This window comes from Orycteropus afer, unplaced genomic scaffold, assembly GCF_000298275.1.
Source record: "Orycteropus afer afer isolate SDZICR_OR568_19922 unplaced genomic scaffold, OryAfe1.0 scaffold00162, whole genome shotgun sequence".
Lineage (NCBI taxonomy): Eukaryota > Metazoa > Chordata > Mammalia > Tubulidentata > Orycteropodidae > Orycteropus > Orycteropus afer.
Window position 1 is genome coordinate 6,002,471 of NW_006921749.1, and position 14,561 is coordinate 6,017,031.

Consider the following 14,561-nt stretch of genomic DNA (forward strand, 5'->3'; position numbering starts at 1 on the left):
TAGTTGAGGAAGACAGCAAACGTAAGAAATAAGTAAAACAAATAAAATATGAAAAATAATAAGGGTTTTGTATAAAATGAAGCAGGAAAGAAGAAAAAGGTGCACTCAGGATGGGAGAATTCAAATTTAAAAAAAAAGTGCAGGGTCTTGCTGAGATGACAGCTGGATAGAGATTAGGTGAGGGGAGGTGGCCATAAGAATAATGGGGAAAAGAGTATTGTTAAGTAGAGGAAAACACACTTTGGTTATTCTTCATGCTTTACCTTTTATAATGGTGTTTCCTTTTTGTAGTTGAAGCTAGGGTCAGAACCCTCAATCTGGAGCTTCAGGGCTTGTTTAAGGCTTAATTCTGTCTCTGAGGAAGGATACCCTTCTAACACTTCTTGATGTCCTCTATCTTGTATTGTTCGTGGGACTGAAACTCTACCAAGAAAAACCTGGTTGCTTTGAAGATGATAATTTGGATTTGTCATTATTCCATTTCTCTTCTTCTGTTCCCCACTTTGTTGGTGAATAAGAAACTGCTGTTGAGAACGACCAATTTCCTGCTGACTGGAAGGTACCATAATTTTGCACTGAGATTCTGCTGGCATTTGTTTAAGTTGTGCATTAGTCCCAGAGTTGGCTATGGGACCTCTTTTATCAAATTGAGTCATTTCATATTCTAAAACCTTTGGCTGTGAAGAATTGCTTTGTTTAGCTTTTTTCCCAGCAGATCCAGATTTGCTAGAATTTTCTGTTTTCCCTCCTTTATTTGCTTTCGTTGACTTCAAACTGGGCTTCACTTGACTCCACTCAAACTCACTACTTGGTGAATTATGACTCTGTCCTAAGGACTGTGTTGTAGAAGATGGGGAGACAATCGACTGCCGACTTCTACTGCGTGGCAATGAATGCTGCTGAATTTGTTCTGTAAATGACAAGTTATGAAAGCTATCAATTGGCACTGTTTGTGCTGTTGCTGTAGACGAAGTAGTTCTCAAAGAAGAATTTTTTGAGCTTTTCAGGGAGTTATTTGACAATGATGACTTCTGACGATCAACTGTGGAATCTGGAGATTCTGAAGGAGAACTGAATGCATGGGCTGGCCCATTAGGTAAACCACGCGATGAAGGCTGCATATCCCCTCCACCAGTACTACCAGAGCTGTTTGATTTAATTGTTAATGACTGCATTTTGGAAGACACTGATTGGAGAGGTTTTTGCTCCATTGTGTGAACAGGAGATGGGGAGCAACCATTCAAACTAGCTGCACCGTATTTTTCTAATAATTTAATTATTTGGGAATGTCCGTTTTTGGCTGCAACACGCATAGCAGTACGGCCAAATTGATCAGCATGGTTTGGATCAGCACTGTGCTCTAATAAAACTTGCACAACATCAATGTGCCCTTCCTGGGCTGCAATACAGAGTGCAGTTGCACCTTGATTACATGTATGGTCAACTACGGCACCATGTTCAATCAAAAGCTGAACCACTTTTACATGACCTTGCCAGGCAGCAGACTGCAAAGCAGATCGCTTTTCATTGTCTGCAGCATTGACATCAGCATGGTAGGTTACCAGAACCTGCACCATTTCCAAGTGGCCTTGCCAGCAGGAAACATGAAGTGCCGTTCTTCCTTCGGCATCACTTGCTTCTACATTTGCACCATTTTCTAAAAAATACTCAGCCATTGTAAGTTGGTTTTCTAAAGCCAAAATATAAAGTGTGGGTCTTCCATCAGCATCTTTGTAGTTAACATCAGCTCCATGGCTAAAAAGTAATTCAACAATATCTCTGTGTCCTTCTAAGGCAGCCACCCGCAGCGCATTTCTTCCATCATAACCTCTTTGATCAATGTTGGATTTATTTTCCAATAATATTTGAACACAATCATAATGACCTTCTTGTGAAGCTAATATGAAAGGTATTCTCCCGTCATTATCAATCTCATTTGTTCTAGCACCTTGCTCAATAAGTGCTTCACATATTAATCTGTGACCTTCAAAAGCTGCCATGTGCAAAGGTGTCCATCCAGCATCATCTCTGTGATTTTCATCTAACCCTCTATCCAGTAAAGTACGTACCACCTCAACATTTCCTTGTGCTGAAGCTATGCTGAGGACTGTCCTACCTTCACTATCAATACTATCTACAGCTGCACCCCAAAACAAAAGTGTGTTTACAACTGAAGCATGACCCATAGATGCTGCTGCTAAAAGGGGTGTACGGCCATTGTTATCTGTGTGATCGACATCTGCTCCGCCCTCTAGAAGTAAGTCGACCACATCAACATGTCCTTCATAGGCAGCTACCAGCAGTGGAGTCATGCCATCTTTATCACAATGATCTACTTCAGCACCTCGATCAATAAGAAGACTAACAACTGATGCATGTCCTTTACTTGCTGGCACACAGAGTGCAGCTACAGAAAGTGCAGTCCTGCCATCAACATCCTCATGATTTACTTCTGCGCCATGGTCCAGGAGGTGTTCCACAATCTCTCTATGTCCCATGTATGCTGCTGCTATCAAAGCAGTTCTACCTTCATTATCAGCTTTGTTGACTTCAGCACCATGTTGTAGCAAATTCAGTACAATATCCTCATGTCCTCCCCATGCTGCTGCTCTTAAGGCTGTTCGGCTATCAGCATCTGCACAATCCACTTTTACACCAGCATAAAGTAGGGCAGAGACTACCTCAGTATGGCCACCCCAAGCAGCAGATCTTAATGCTGTCCAACCATCTTGATCAGTATGATTGATATTTGCTCCACACCCAATCAAACAGTTAACCACCTTGGTATGTCCTTGCCTAGCAGCTAGGGTGAGTGGGGTATGTCCATGAGCATCTTCTATCTCTAAGTCAGCTCCCCTAGACACAAGCAAATTCACCACATCAAGATTGCCACTATATGCAGCATTAGCCAATAACGTTCTCCCATTTGAATCACACTGATTTACTGAAGCTCCATTATCTAGTAATGTCCGAATGGAATCTTCTCTTTCTAAGGCTTGTCTGACTATACACGAAGTGCGATCATCTTCACTGTTGACATGAGCACCAGCTTTAACCAACAGCTGTAGAACTTCCTGTTCCTTGGGTATTAAGGTAGACAGAGAGTCTCTGACAGGAGTACCATTCCATATCATCCACAGAGCTAACTCAGCTGTTTCTAATTGTAAGTTTGAATTAATTAAGTGCAAGGCAAATTCTTGTGCTTCCAATGGTGTTAAATCCTTGGCTTGACAGGTATAGCTCATAGCTAACATTCTGTGTCCTTCTGCTGCATTACATAAATATTTCTGAGTGCAGTGTTTCACATCCAAAAGCCATTCTGCAAAACTATAGTGAAACAGTATTTTAGTATTTCCTAGTCCATCAACAAGAAGTTTGGAGAGAACATCTAATTTTCGTTGAAAATCTTCCAAGGTTAATGACATATTTTTGGTCCATACTGCATGATACAATTCCATTATGGTCAAAGGTCGGCAGGCTGCAAGAATAACATTCAAAATAGGCTGGACCTTTGCAAACTGTTTTCTTACAAAAAGTCTTTGACACAGCCAGAGATACAGACCATTTAGAGTTCCTGGAATATCACGGATCTCTCTTAACATAATAAAATTTTCTACAACTCCATCTAGAACCCGTTCTAGATAAAGAAAGCATCCACTGCTTTTAATGTGCAGTTGATTTAACATCTCTGCAGTTTCTTTTGTGAGGTGTTGTCGCAAAGCTTCTTCTTGATCTAAACGATGAAGAATGTACTGCTGAACATCCTTGACAATGTAGGCCTTCCGGAGGTCATCTAAACTTATTTTTCGAAAACCTAGAAAAGATACAAAAAAGTAGATGTCATCAGTTGAAATTAAAAAAGTTGTCATATATTCACAAACAATATCTTCAGTGTTCTGATTTTCAGAAAAAAACATTAGTAATAAACAAATCAATTAGTATCTGTTAGTATGTAAATCAGAAGTTATTTGGCTTGTCATTGCATTTTTATAAAAACTGAGGTTACAATTTCTGAACAGAAAACCATTTTGTAAAACTAGACAATTAACCTTCAAATGACTTTCTAACTAGCAAATATAATATGTCACATTTATTATGCATTCATTGGTTCCAATAATCCAAAATGATATATACCCTTCTGAGCTGTACAAAACAAAACAGCTACAGACCATTCCAGTCTCTTTCCATACTTTTACATTCTATAAATTTTTTCAATGACACTTCAGTTTACATCTAGCAGGAACTCAAATATGTATCTTCCTGATAAATTAAATTCTCTTATACATCTTAACAGATCAGTCCCAAATATTGTTCCTGGCATACCAATGAATTACAAAATTACTTGTTTCTGGCTACCTATCAAGTTCAAAAGAATATTATTTTTTCAAAGTCAGTCACAGAAGGACAAACATAATATTAGTTCATTGTTGTGGAAGGTCAAGTGAAGGTATATATATGGAGGGAAACTTTGTTGGTTGCCAGGGATGGGAGGGGAAAGGAGGGAATACTGCAAAAATAAAAAAGAAAGCATTGATTTGTGTCACTTTACTTTTGTTTATTTCACTGGACATAAATTATATTTCAATAAAATGCATGTTTTAAAAAAGCATTATTTTTTCAATATTGATAAACTCTATTCAATGACTTGATATCTTTTATTTACAATTGTTTTATTCATACTAAAAAATCTGCTATCACAATTTTTAATTTACCTTTAAATGTTCTGTGTACACAATTATTAAATCTTTAACAGAAACAATTTTGAAAGAAAAAAATTAATTATGAAAAAAATAACCGTTACCTAAGGAGGGTTTAAAACATGACTAGAAACTTATAATATATATCTACATTTACAACTAATGAAAATGACTTGCCTTCACATCTTTGTATATGTGCTTCTGGCTTTATAAATTCAGTAAAACTATTTAAGTAGGAAGAGGAAAAATATTTGGCATATTGTTAATAAGACAAGTTCTTTTAAAAAAATAATAGTAACATACAGCATTTTGCAACTTCTGAAATAACCTGTACATATTTATTGACTTATATGAAAGATCACATAAGCTATTATAAATAACTTAAAGTTAATTAACCAAGATAATTAAAAAGAGCTCTGGTGGCATAGTGCCTAAAGCATCTGACTGCTAATCAGAAGGTTGGTGGTTCAAACCCATCAGCTACTCCATAGAAAGAAGACTGGGCAATTTAATTCTGTAAAGATTTATTGCCTTGTAAACCCAATGGGGGTCACTATGAGTCAGAATGAAGTTGATGGCAGTGAGCTTGTTTTTTTTTTTTTTTTCAGTTTTAACCAAGATAATTAACCAAGGATTTCATTTTACTTAGATTCACAATCAGTGCCCAAGGAAGCAACAATCATAAAATCAAATGATATATTACACTGGGCAAATCTGGTGCAAAAGACCTCTTTAAAAGTTGATAAAAAGCAAAGATATCACTTTGAGGACTAATGTGCACCTAATTTAGGCCATGGTATTTTCAATTGCCTTTTATCATTTGACTGCTAACCAGAAGGTTGGCAGTTCAAACTCACCAGCCACTCCACAGAAGAAAGACTGGGCAATCTACTTTTGTAAAGAATTATTGCCTCAGAAACCCAGAGGGGGTTGCTATGAGTTGGAATCGACTTGATGGTAGTGAGTTTGGTTTTTTTGGTTTATATGCATGTGAATCTGGATAGTGAATAAAGGAAAACCAAGTAAGAATTGATGCCTTTGAATTATGGTAAAGGTGAAGAATACTGAATATACCGTGGACTGCCAGAAGAACAAACAAATCTGCTTTGGAAGAATTACAGCCAGAATGCTCTTTAGAAAAAAGTATGGTGAGAACTTTGTCTCACACCTAGGACACTTTATCAGGAGGGAACAATCCCTGGAGAAGGACCTCATTCTTGGTAGAGGATCAGTAAAAAAGAGTAAGACCTGTGATGGAGTGACACAGTGGCTGCAAAAATGGACTCAAACATAGCAACAACTGTGAAGATAGCAAAGGACTAGGTAGTATTTTGTTCTGTTGTACACAGTTGGAACTGATCTAACACCCATGAATCAGAACTGATCTAATGGCACCTAACAACCACCACCAGCACTAAGGTATCATGATAGAAAACTTGACATAATTAAGATAGAAACTAGATTAAATCTTCACATAAAGAGTACCAGTTCCTGAAAAGAAAATGAAAATATTCAACATTCATTGAGATTCAACTATTTTTGTAAGGCATTTTAAGCACATGTTATACATAATTTCATTTTATGTCAAAGTAGTGAGATACCAAAAAAAAAAAGAAGAAGAAACAAACTCACTGCCATCAAGTTGGATTCGACTCACAGCAACTCCTCCTTGGGTTTCCAAGGTGGTATTTCTAGGGAAGTAGATTGCCCAACCTTCCTTCTAAGGAGTAGCTGTGGGTTTGAACCACTAGCCTTCTGGTTAGCAGTCAAGTAACTTAGCTAAAGCTCAGGAAATTTATAAAATTTTTATAAATTATATAAGTAATTTATAAAAATTATACAAAGTCACACAGTTAGTAAAGGATAGAACCAGAATTCCGATTGTTTCATATTTGAAGTTTTGCTCTTTTTGTAAGATGAGAGTGGGAATACAAAGTTGTGAAAGAGAATATGTGAATTTGATAGGGGGAAGGTAGAGACACAGGATAATTCTAAAAGAAATTAAGTACATAATGTCAAAGAAAGTAGGCACTGTTTGCAAATTAAAGAATTCTGCTTCCCTAAATCTAAATACTTAGCGATAAGATTTTGAATAGAGGAAATTATTATATTCACCAGAAATAAGTTATTTGTTTACTAAATTAAGAGTATTTACTAAATAGAACTAACAATATGTATTAATCAACAAATTTAATATATTGACTTAAAGTAATTGAAAATAGTTATATTTAAAACATTACAACTTTTGACTATAGCAGATACTTTAATATATTGCTATCAAAGCACATTTTCAATTTTTTACTTTAGTATGAGAAGGCTAAAATGTTCAAAATGAGAATAAAAACATGATTTACTGAAATGGTTGATCAATTCTCTGTTGGACCACTTTTCAAGTTTTAAAAAAATTTCTCAGGGTAGAAAAGGTGACAGTACAACGATAGAAATTATCGGACCTATGCCAATATTTACAAACTGATACTCACAATTATTTACTATCCTGAAGAACCTATAGGGATAAGGGAAAGGAAAATAAAACCTAAACTACATCAACAGAAGTAAAGTAAATTATAACATATTTATATAAAAATAAATTATGTAGCCATTAAACGACTCATTAAAAAGAAAATACAGTGGCACTAAAAAGGCTTATATAATATTAAGTTTAAAAAGCAAGAAGCTAAATTGTCATATAGTATGATCTTTAGACAGAAGAACGGATAAAGAATTTAACTCCAAGTGTGAAGAATGGTTAATTATCATTTTATCTCTCATGTTGGAGTATATCTGAATGCCATAATTTCAAAAATCTTCCATATGAAGCATGTTTTACTTTTATAACCAGATAAAAGCAACATATATAAAAATCTTCAAAAATCTTTTTATTCTTTTAACTATTTGCATACAGAATGTATTCTATTGACTGATACGAAATTTTCACCATGCATTAAGTTTAAATACTGTGTCTCCTCTGTAGATTATTGTGTAAATGCCGTATCCGTTTAATTTTTCTAGTTTTCTTATAGTTACCTCCAAGTTCTCTTTTCCATCAATATTATTATTCTGAATTATGTATTTTTACCTTTATTCCTCCAGATTGACTCTAATAGCATATTTTCAAAATTTACAGCAATGATATAATCTCTCTTAAAATTTATTAAGATTTTGTTAATACTTTTATTTCAAATTAGGCAAAGTTTGGCATATTTAAAATATGCTTTATTTCCATCAGTGAACACAGCATATTTCTTCTTTTATTAAAGTTATTCTTAGATTTCTCAGTTTACATTACATGTTCTGCACATTTTTTTCTACTTTTTTGCTTGTTTTAGAGATGTGTACATTCAAAATTAGAGTTGGTAGGTACACCATCATAGGTGGTAACATGAAGATTTTCACTATATCCATGGATAGGATAATAGAAAAAATAAAAAATGTCTTCATGATAAGAAATATTATATAGCAGTTAAAACCAATGTTCTGGTTACCTAATGCCGCTCTGACAAAAAACATACCACAAATGGGATGGCCTTAACAAGCAGGAGTTTATTCTCTTAGAGTTTGGAGGCTTTAAGTCCAAGTTCAAAGTGCCAGGCCCTAGGGGCTGGGTGAAAGCCCCTCAACCTTGGGGTCCAGCTCTGCCTCCTGCTCCTGGCCCACTGGAGCTAGATGCGTTTCTTCACTCAGACAGCTGCTGAGGCTGAGAAGCCCCAAGGTTGACAAGTAAAAAGGCACAGTCCCGATGTTACCAAACCACATGGCAGGCCATTAACTTAAGTGCATTGTAAGCCCCAACGTCAGCAAAGTGTAGCAGGCTGCTGAGCAACGACACGGCTACATGCAGGGTCCAAGTGTGCAATAGCCTAGAGACCATTCCCAAGGCTTTTCCTTATATACAGGAAGCAGATCACATCCCAAAGGCAGCTACTCAGCTGCTTGTGGTAGATCCCACCATGGAGCTGACTGCCAGTCTTATCATGGGGAGTAACTACCACTAGCTGCGCAGCCACTCAACCAGGCCCAGCAAAGCTGACACACAAACATAATTACCACAACCAATGGCTGGATTTACAAGCTCTGGTAGCATAGTGCCTAAGGCACTTGACTGCTAACCAGGAGGGCTGGTGATTCAAACCTACCAGCCACTCCTCTTCAGAAGGAAGGCTGGGCAATCTACATCCGTAGTGATACCACCTCGGAAACCCAAGGAAGGGTTGCTATGAGCCGGTTCTGATTCTATGGCACATAACAACACACCAAGAATAAACCAAAAAAACCTTACCCGTTGTCATCTAGTCAATTCTGACTCATAGTAACCCTATAGGATAGAATAGAACTGTCCCGTAGGCTTTCCAAAGCTATAATCTTTACAGAAGTAGATTGCCACATCTTTCGACCTCGGAGTAGCTGTCTGGTTCAAACTGCCAACCTTTCCATTAGCAGCCAAACACTTAACCATTATGCTACTAAAGCACAATGTAGTAACAGAGCTTAGAAATAAGCTTGGCTAAAGAAAAAAAGGGTTACAATGATAACAATAACAGCAGGAATAAATTTATAAAGCACTTAGTATGTATTAAGCAGCTCTGGTGGTACAGTGGGTAAGGCACTTGGTTGCTAACCAGAAGGCTGGCAGTTCAAATCTACTGGCTTCTTCGTGAAGGAAGATGAGACAGTCTCCTTCCCTAAAGATTTCCAGCCTTGAGAACACAATGTTGTTGTTATGTGCCATCGAGTAGGACCCAACTCATAGCGACCCCTCCATGGGTTTCCGAAGCAGTATCACTACAGAAGTAGATTGCCCAACCTTCCTTCTGAGGAACGGCTGGTGGGTTTGAACTGCCAGCTTTCTATTAGCAGTCAAGTACCTTAGGCACTACGCTATGGGGATTGGTATGTGTCAGAATCGACGCGATGGCAGTGAGTTTGGTTTGTTTGTTGGTAATATGTATAAGGCATTATTCTAAGTGCTTCACATGTAATTTATCATTTAATACAAAAACCCTATGAGGAAAGTAATACTATAATCTCCATTTTATAGGTGAAGAAACTGAGAAGCAGAGCATAAGTTGCCTAATGTCACACTGCCAATGAGTGGTAGAACCCACACAGAGGCAGTCAGCAAACAGGCTTGGTGATCTGCTTCCAAAAAGTCACACCCTTGAAAACCCTATGAGGCACAGCTCTATTTTGTAACACATTGTGTTGCTATAAGTCAGAATCAACTTGATAGTAATTGATTTTTTATTTTTTTAGTATTATTACTTTAATCTCCAAACCTTGTTATCAAGTACATTTTCATCAGTAACACCAACAAAGAATACTATACATGAAAACCAAAAGTACTGCCATTATTAGCAAAGACTCAACTGATAGAGAAAGCTGCCTATAGGAAATCAATTTAACAATTAATAAGTTCTCGCTGTACTATAAAATGTATAGAACTTTTAAAAAGTGAGCCAGTTAATTTAACTCTTTACTATAAACTGTGATTCCTTTTATTTCTTACCATGTACATTTACACATTATATAGACAGTTTTATCCTGTTCATAGATTATATAGACTTTTTCTCTCATAGTGAAAAAATGTAAGAAAAGTGTATATATTTCAAGAGATAGTCTACAGGAACATCTCTCTTCTCCAAGAAAAATGCATTACCATAATTACCATGATTCACAAATAGGAATATTTGTACTTTCAAGATGCTGAGTATAGTTAAAGGAAATATCATAAGCTGACCATGATAGAACAGCATAATAATTGAAGACCCATAGATATGTAGCAGCTACTATGACAAGAAATACCCCAACACTTTATTAAGCATATTTAGGAAAACAATCTTGAAAACATGTAAGGTTTAAATGATCTTAAAAATATTTCTATGTTTTGTTTTACATGTAACTAATAAATATAAAAAAGGAAAGTTGGGAACAGCTGATAGAAGATGCAGAAGCAACAATGAGACTTTCAACTTCGTAATTTCCTCTTAGAAAGAGATACATATACTTGTTTATCAATGAAAAACATTTGAAGATAGCAGTAAGTAATTATGCTTACCAGTAAACATTTTAGTAACAGCCTTACTCTGTTTTCGGGCAGAACAGAGGAGCAACAGCCATGGTGGAAAGAACTCATGGTGACCAGCTAAAAGCTCTGCAACAGTCCCAGATAAACTGGTAGATGTTTGTTCACCTTCAGTAATGTTACACCCCTCATCAACAGAGTCAACAAGTAGATATAGGCTTTGTTGGGGAGGCTTCATTCCCAAAAGAGGGAGCAGAACACACCTGTAAAACACATCCACAGGAGCATTTTGAATGTCATTGGCTATGGTGTTACCATTATTACGCAAATATTAATATTACTAATTGTAAATATATCCTAAGGAAAAAAACAATTTTAGAATAAAAGTTTTATACAAGTTTCATTTCCTCACTTTCAAATGAGCATTGGTCATAAATAGTTGACATTTCCAGTGACAACATTACCCCCAATAATGCGTTTGTGTATATTAATAATTCAGCTTAAGTAAAAACGGCAGTAAGAACTCAAAGGAAACAGTCCATTATATTCTCTTCTTGATTTTGTGAGCCAATGATAAAATGTTTGAATTATTTGTAAAATACACAGACAATTACAAATAAGGCTGAAATGTGTTAATGAGAGAAGATCAAAAAAAAAAAAAAAACGAGGGGGTGGGGGGTCGACACACACACACACACACAAACATACACACACAGGATCAAAAAAAAAAAAAAACCTCTGGTGATCAAATTTAACGAAAAATGTTTTCAGAAATTCTATCACTGGTTGTGTATAATCTACCAAGCGGCTCCACAGGAGAAGACTTGGCAATCTGCTTCCATAAAGATTACAGACTATAAAACCAAAACCAAACCCACTGTCATCTGGTCAGTTTCAACTCATAGCAACCCCAGTGGGTTTCGGAGGCTGTAAGTCTTTATGGAAGCAGACTGCTTTGTTTTTCTTTCACAGAGCACCTGGTGGGTTTGAACTGCCAACCTTTTAGTTAGCAGCTGAAGGCTTTAGCCATGGCACCACCAGAGCTCCTATGCTGTCACATGGGGGTTACTTTGAATCAGAATGGATTAAACAGCACTCAGTAACAACAAAGAATTCATAAGTGTTTATAATTTCCTTACACAAAAAAATTACACTTTATACTGGCTTATCACACACAAATTCTGAAAGACTAAAAAGTTAAACTGTAGTTTAGGTTCCATATGATACAACTTCAAATTTTAAAGTAAAGAATAAATTGTTAGGTTTTATTCCATTGAATAATGTACTTCCTATCCACGTAATTTATACTGCAGCTGCATATTAACTTTCTCAAAACTAAAGCAATGTTCATTTACTCTCAACAAATACTTACTTGGTATGTGCCATGTATAGAATAAGGCACTGAACAAAAACAATAATGAAGAGGACATAATCTATCCAGTTTTGGAAATCAGACATTCGCAACCTTTTTTATATCCCTCTTAACTTCAATCCCATAGCCACCAGGATATAATTTATAATTATGTTCCATCAATATCTCTTCCTAAAAATCTCTTAAACCTACCCCAGTATTTAACATCATCACCTTAGTCCCTAGTCCAAACTATCCTCATCACTTTTACCTGGACTACCATGACAATGTAGATCCCCTTCAACTGTTCCCTTCCACATTTCAGCCACAATAACCTTTTCAAAATATTACTCCAGACACACTAGTCTTCTTTCAGTGACTTTTGTTAGATATGATTTACAAAAGAGCATTTTAATTTGCAGCATTAAAGTTGAATCTCTTTTACATGCTTTCCTAACATCAAATATTTCTACTTTACAGCATTATCAAATTTGCAATTTTATCTTTACTTATTAAATGTCACTAATGTCTATTTATCCCTTTAGACTGTAACCATCATGTGAAGAGAGACTGTGTTCATCAGTGTACCCCCAGAACCTAGCATAGTGCCTTACTCACCAAGACCAAAAACAAACCACTGCCACTGAGTCAATTCCAACTCACAGAGACCCTATAGGACAGAACAGAACTGCCCCATGGGGTTTCCAAGGCATAAATCTTTATGGAAGCAGACTGACTCATCTTTCTCCCACAGAGCAGCTGGTGTGTTCAAACCACTGACCTGGTTAACACTCAAATGCTTTAACACCACCGTAATCCTCAGTGGTAAGATAAAATGTCGTAAAGTTACTAGCATAACAAATAATAAATCAAAGGAATTGGGTAGGGAGGCAGAAGATATCAGGAAAATAGTGAAATATTAGGTACTCAGGGGGAACTAAGTTTGAAGCACTATTATAATTCTCTAGGAAGATAAAGGAAAAGCAGGGGGATTCTGCAGAAGGAACATGCTAAGTTTGGGCAGGGAAAATCCACTTAAGTGGATCAATAAGCAAATTATGATAAACGAAACAAAGACTGAAGGTGTCAAAGATTTCATTTTACTCGGGTCTAAAATGAACATCCATAGAAGCAGCAGTTAAGAAATCAAATGACATACTGCACTGGTCAAATGTGCTGCAAAAAACCTCTTTAAAGTTATAAAGAGCAAAGATGTCATTTTGAAGGCTAAGGTGCACCTGAATCAAGCCATTGTATTTTTAATTCCCTCATACACATGTGAAAGTTGGACAATGAATAAGGAAACCTACAGAAGAACCGATGCCTTGAATTTGGTGTTGGTGAAGAATATTGAATATAACATGGACTTCCAGGAAAACAAAGAGTACAGCAACAATGATCCTTAGAAGTTAGGATGGCAATATTTCATTGCACTTACTTCGGGCATGTCATCAGGAGAGACCAATCCCCAGAGAAGGACATCATGCTTGGTGAAGTACATAGTCAGGAAAAAAAAAAAAAAGACCCTCAACAACATGGACTGACATAACACCTGCAACACAGGGTTCAGGCAATGATTCTAAGAATGGCCTAGGAACAAGCAGGGTTTCATTCTGTTGTACACAGGGTCACTATGAGTTAGAACCATCTTGATGGCACTAACAACAAGAAGTTGGGAAAAAATCTACTTTATTGTCCATTACATATGTATTTCCTCTTCCTTAAATACAAAGAAGGTTTGTGAAAAACTAGCAATAAATTTATAGTATTAACAAGGTCACTTCAGAGATAATCACACAGTGCTATGGAAATAACAAAGGAAGCTTACTTTGGATAGGGATTAGGTGGGAGAAGAAGTCAGGGAAGTTGAGAACTAACACTCAGTAAGGTAATAAACCAGGAAAAGGAGCTAAGCTAGGAAAAAGAGCTAGCAGTTGGGAAAGACACAGAAAACAAAATAAAAATCTAATAGGAGCAACAACACATGCAAAGGCCTGGAGAAAAGAACAACAAAACATGAAAGAAAAGAGTTATGAAAATAAGTAAATGCTGAGCTTTGTAACCTTTGTTACAAAATATGGAATTTGCCCTAAGGAGAAAAAAGAAAAAAAAGGTATGGGTATGCATATACACGTTACTGTGTGCCATCAAGTCAATTCTGACTCGTAGCAACATTACAAGACAAAGTATAACTGCTCTGTAGGGTTTCTTTGGTTGAAATATTTACAGGAGCAGATGGCCAGGTCTTTTCTCCTAAGGAGCAGTTGGTGGGTTCAAACTGCCAACCTTTTATTTTTTTTATATATTTTTTAATTTCATTTTGATTTGGGTGAAGATTTACAGAGTAAATTCACTTTTCATACAGCAGTTCACATATACTTTGTCTCATGTCACTGACCAAAATTTACAATGCAACAGCTCCCCTCCCACTTCCTCCCCATAGTTACCTCTTCCCAGTGTCCATCCCTCCATACTCTTCTGTGCCCTGAGC

General features: G+C 36.5%; 1 protein-coding gene across 1 annotated transcript in view; it reads right to left on the minus strand.

The window, feature by feature from the left end:
- Positions 1–266: 266 nt before the first annotated feature.
- Positions 267–14,561, minus strand: part of ANKRD50 (ankyrin repeat domain 50) — a 96,331-nt gene continuing 82,036 nt past the window's right edge. Inside the window, exons 2-3 of the mRNA XM_007946463.2 lie at positions 10,753–10,982; positions 267–3,814 (exon numbers count right to left, since the gene is read on the minus strand). Of these exons, the coding sequence (XP_007944654.1) occupies positions 267–3,814; positions 10,753–10,982 (3,778 nt within the window). The remainder of the gene's footprint in view (positions 3,815–10,752; positions 10,983–14,561) is intronic.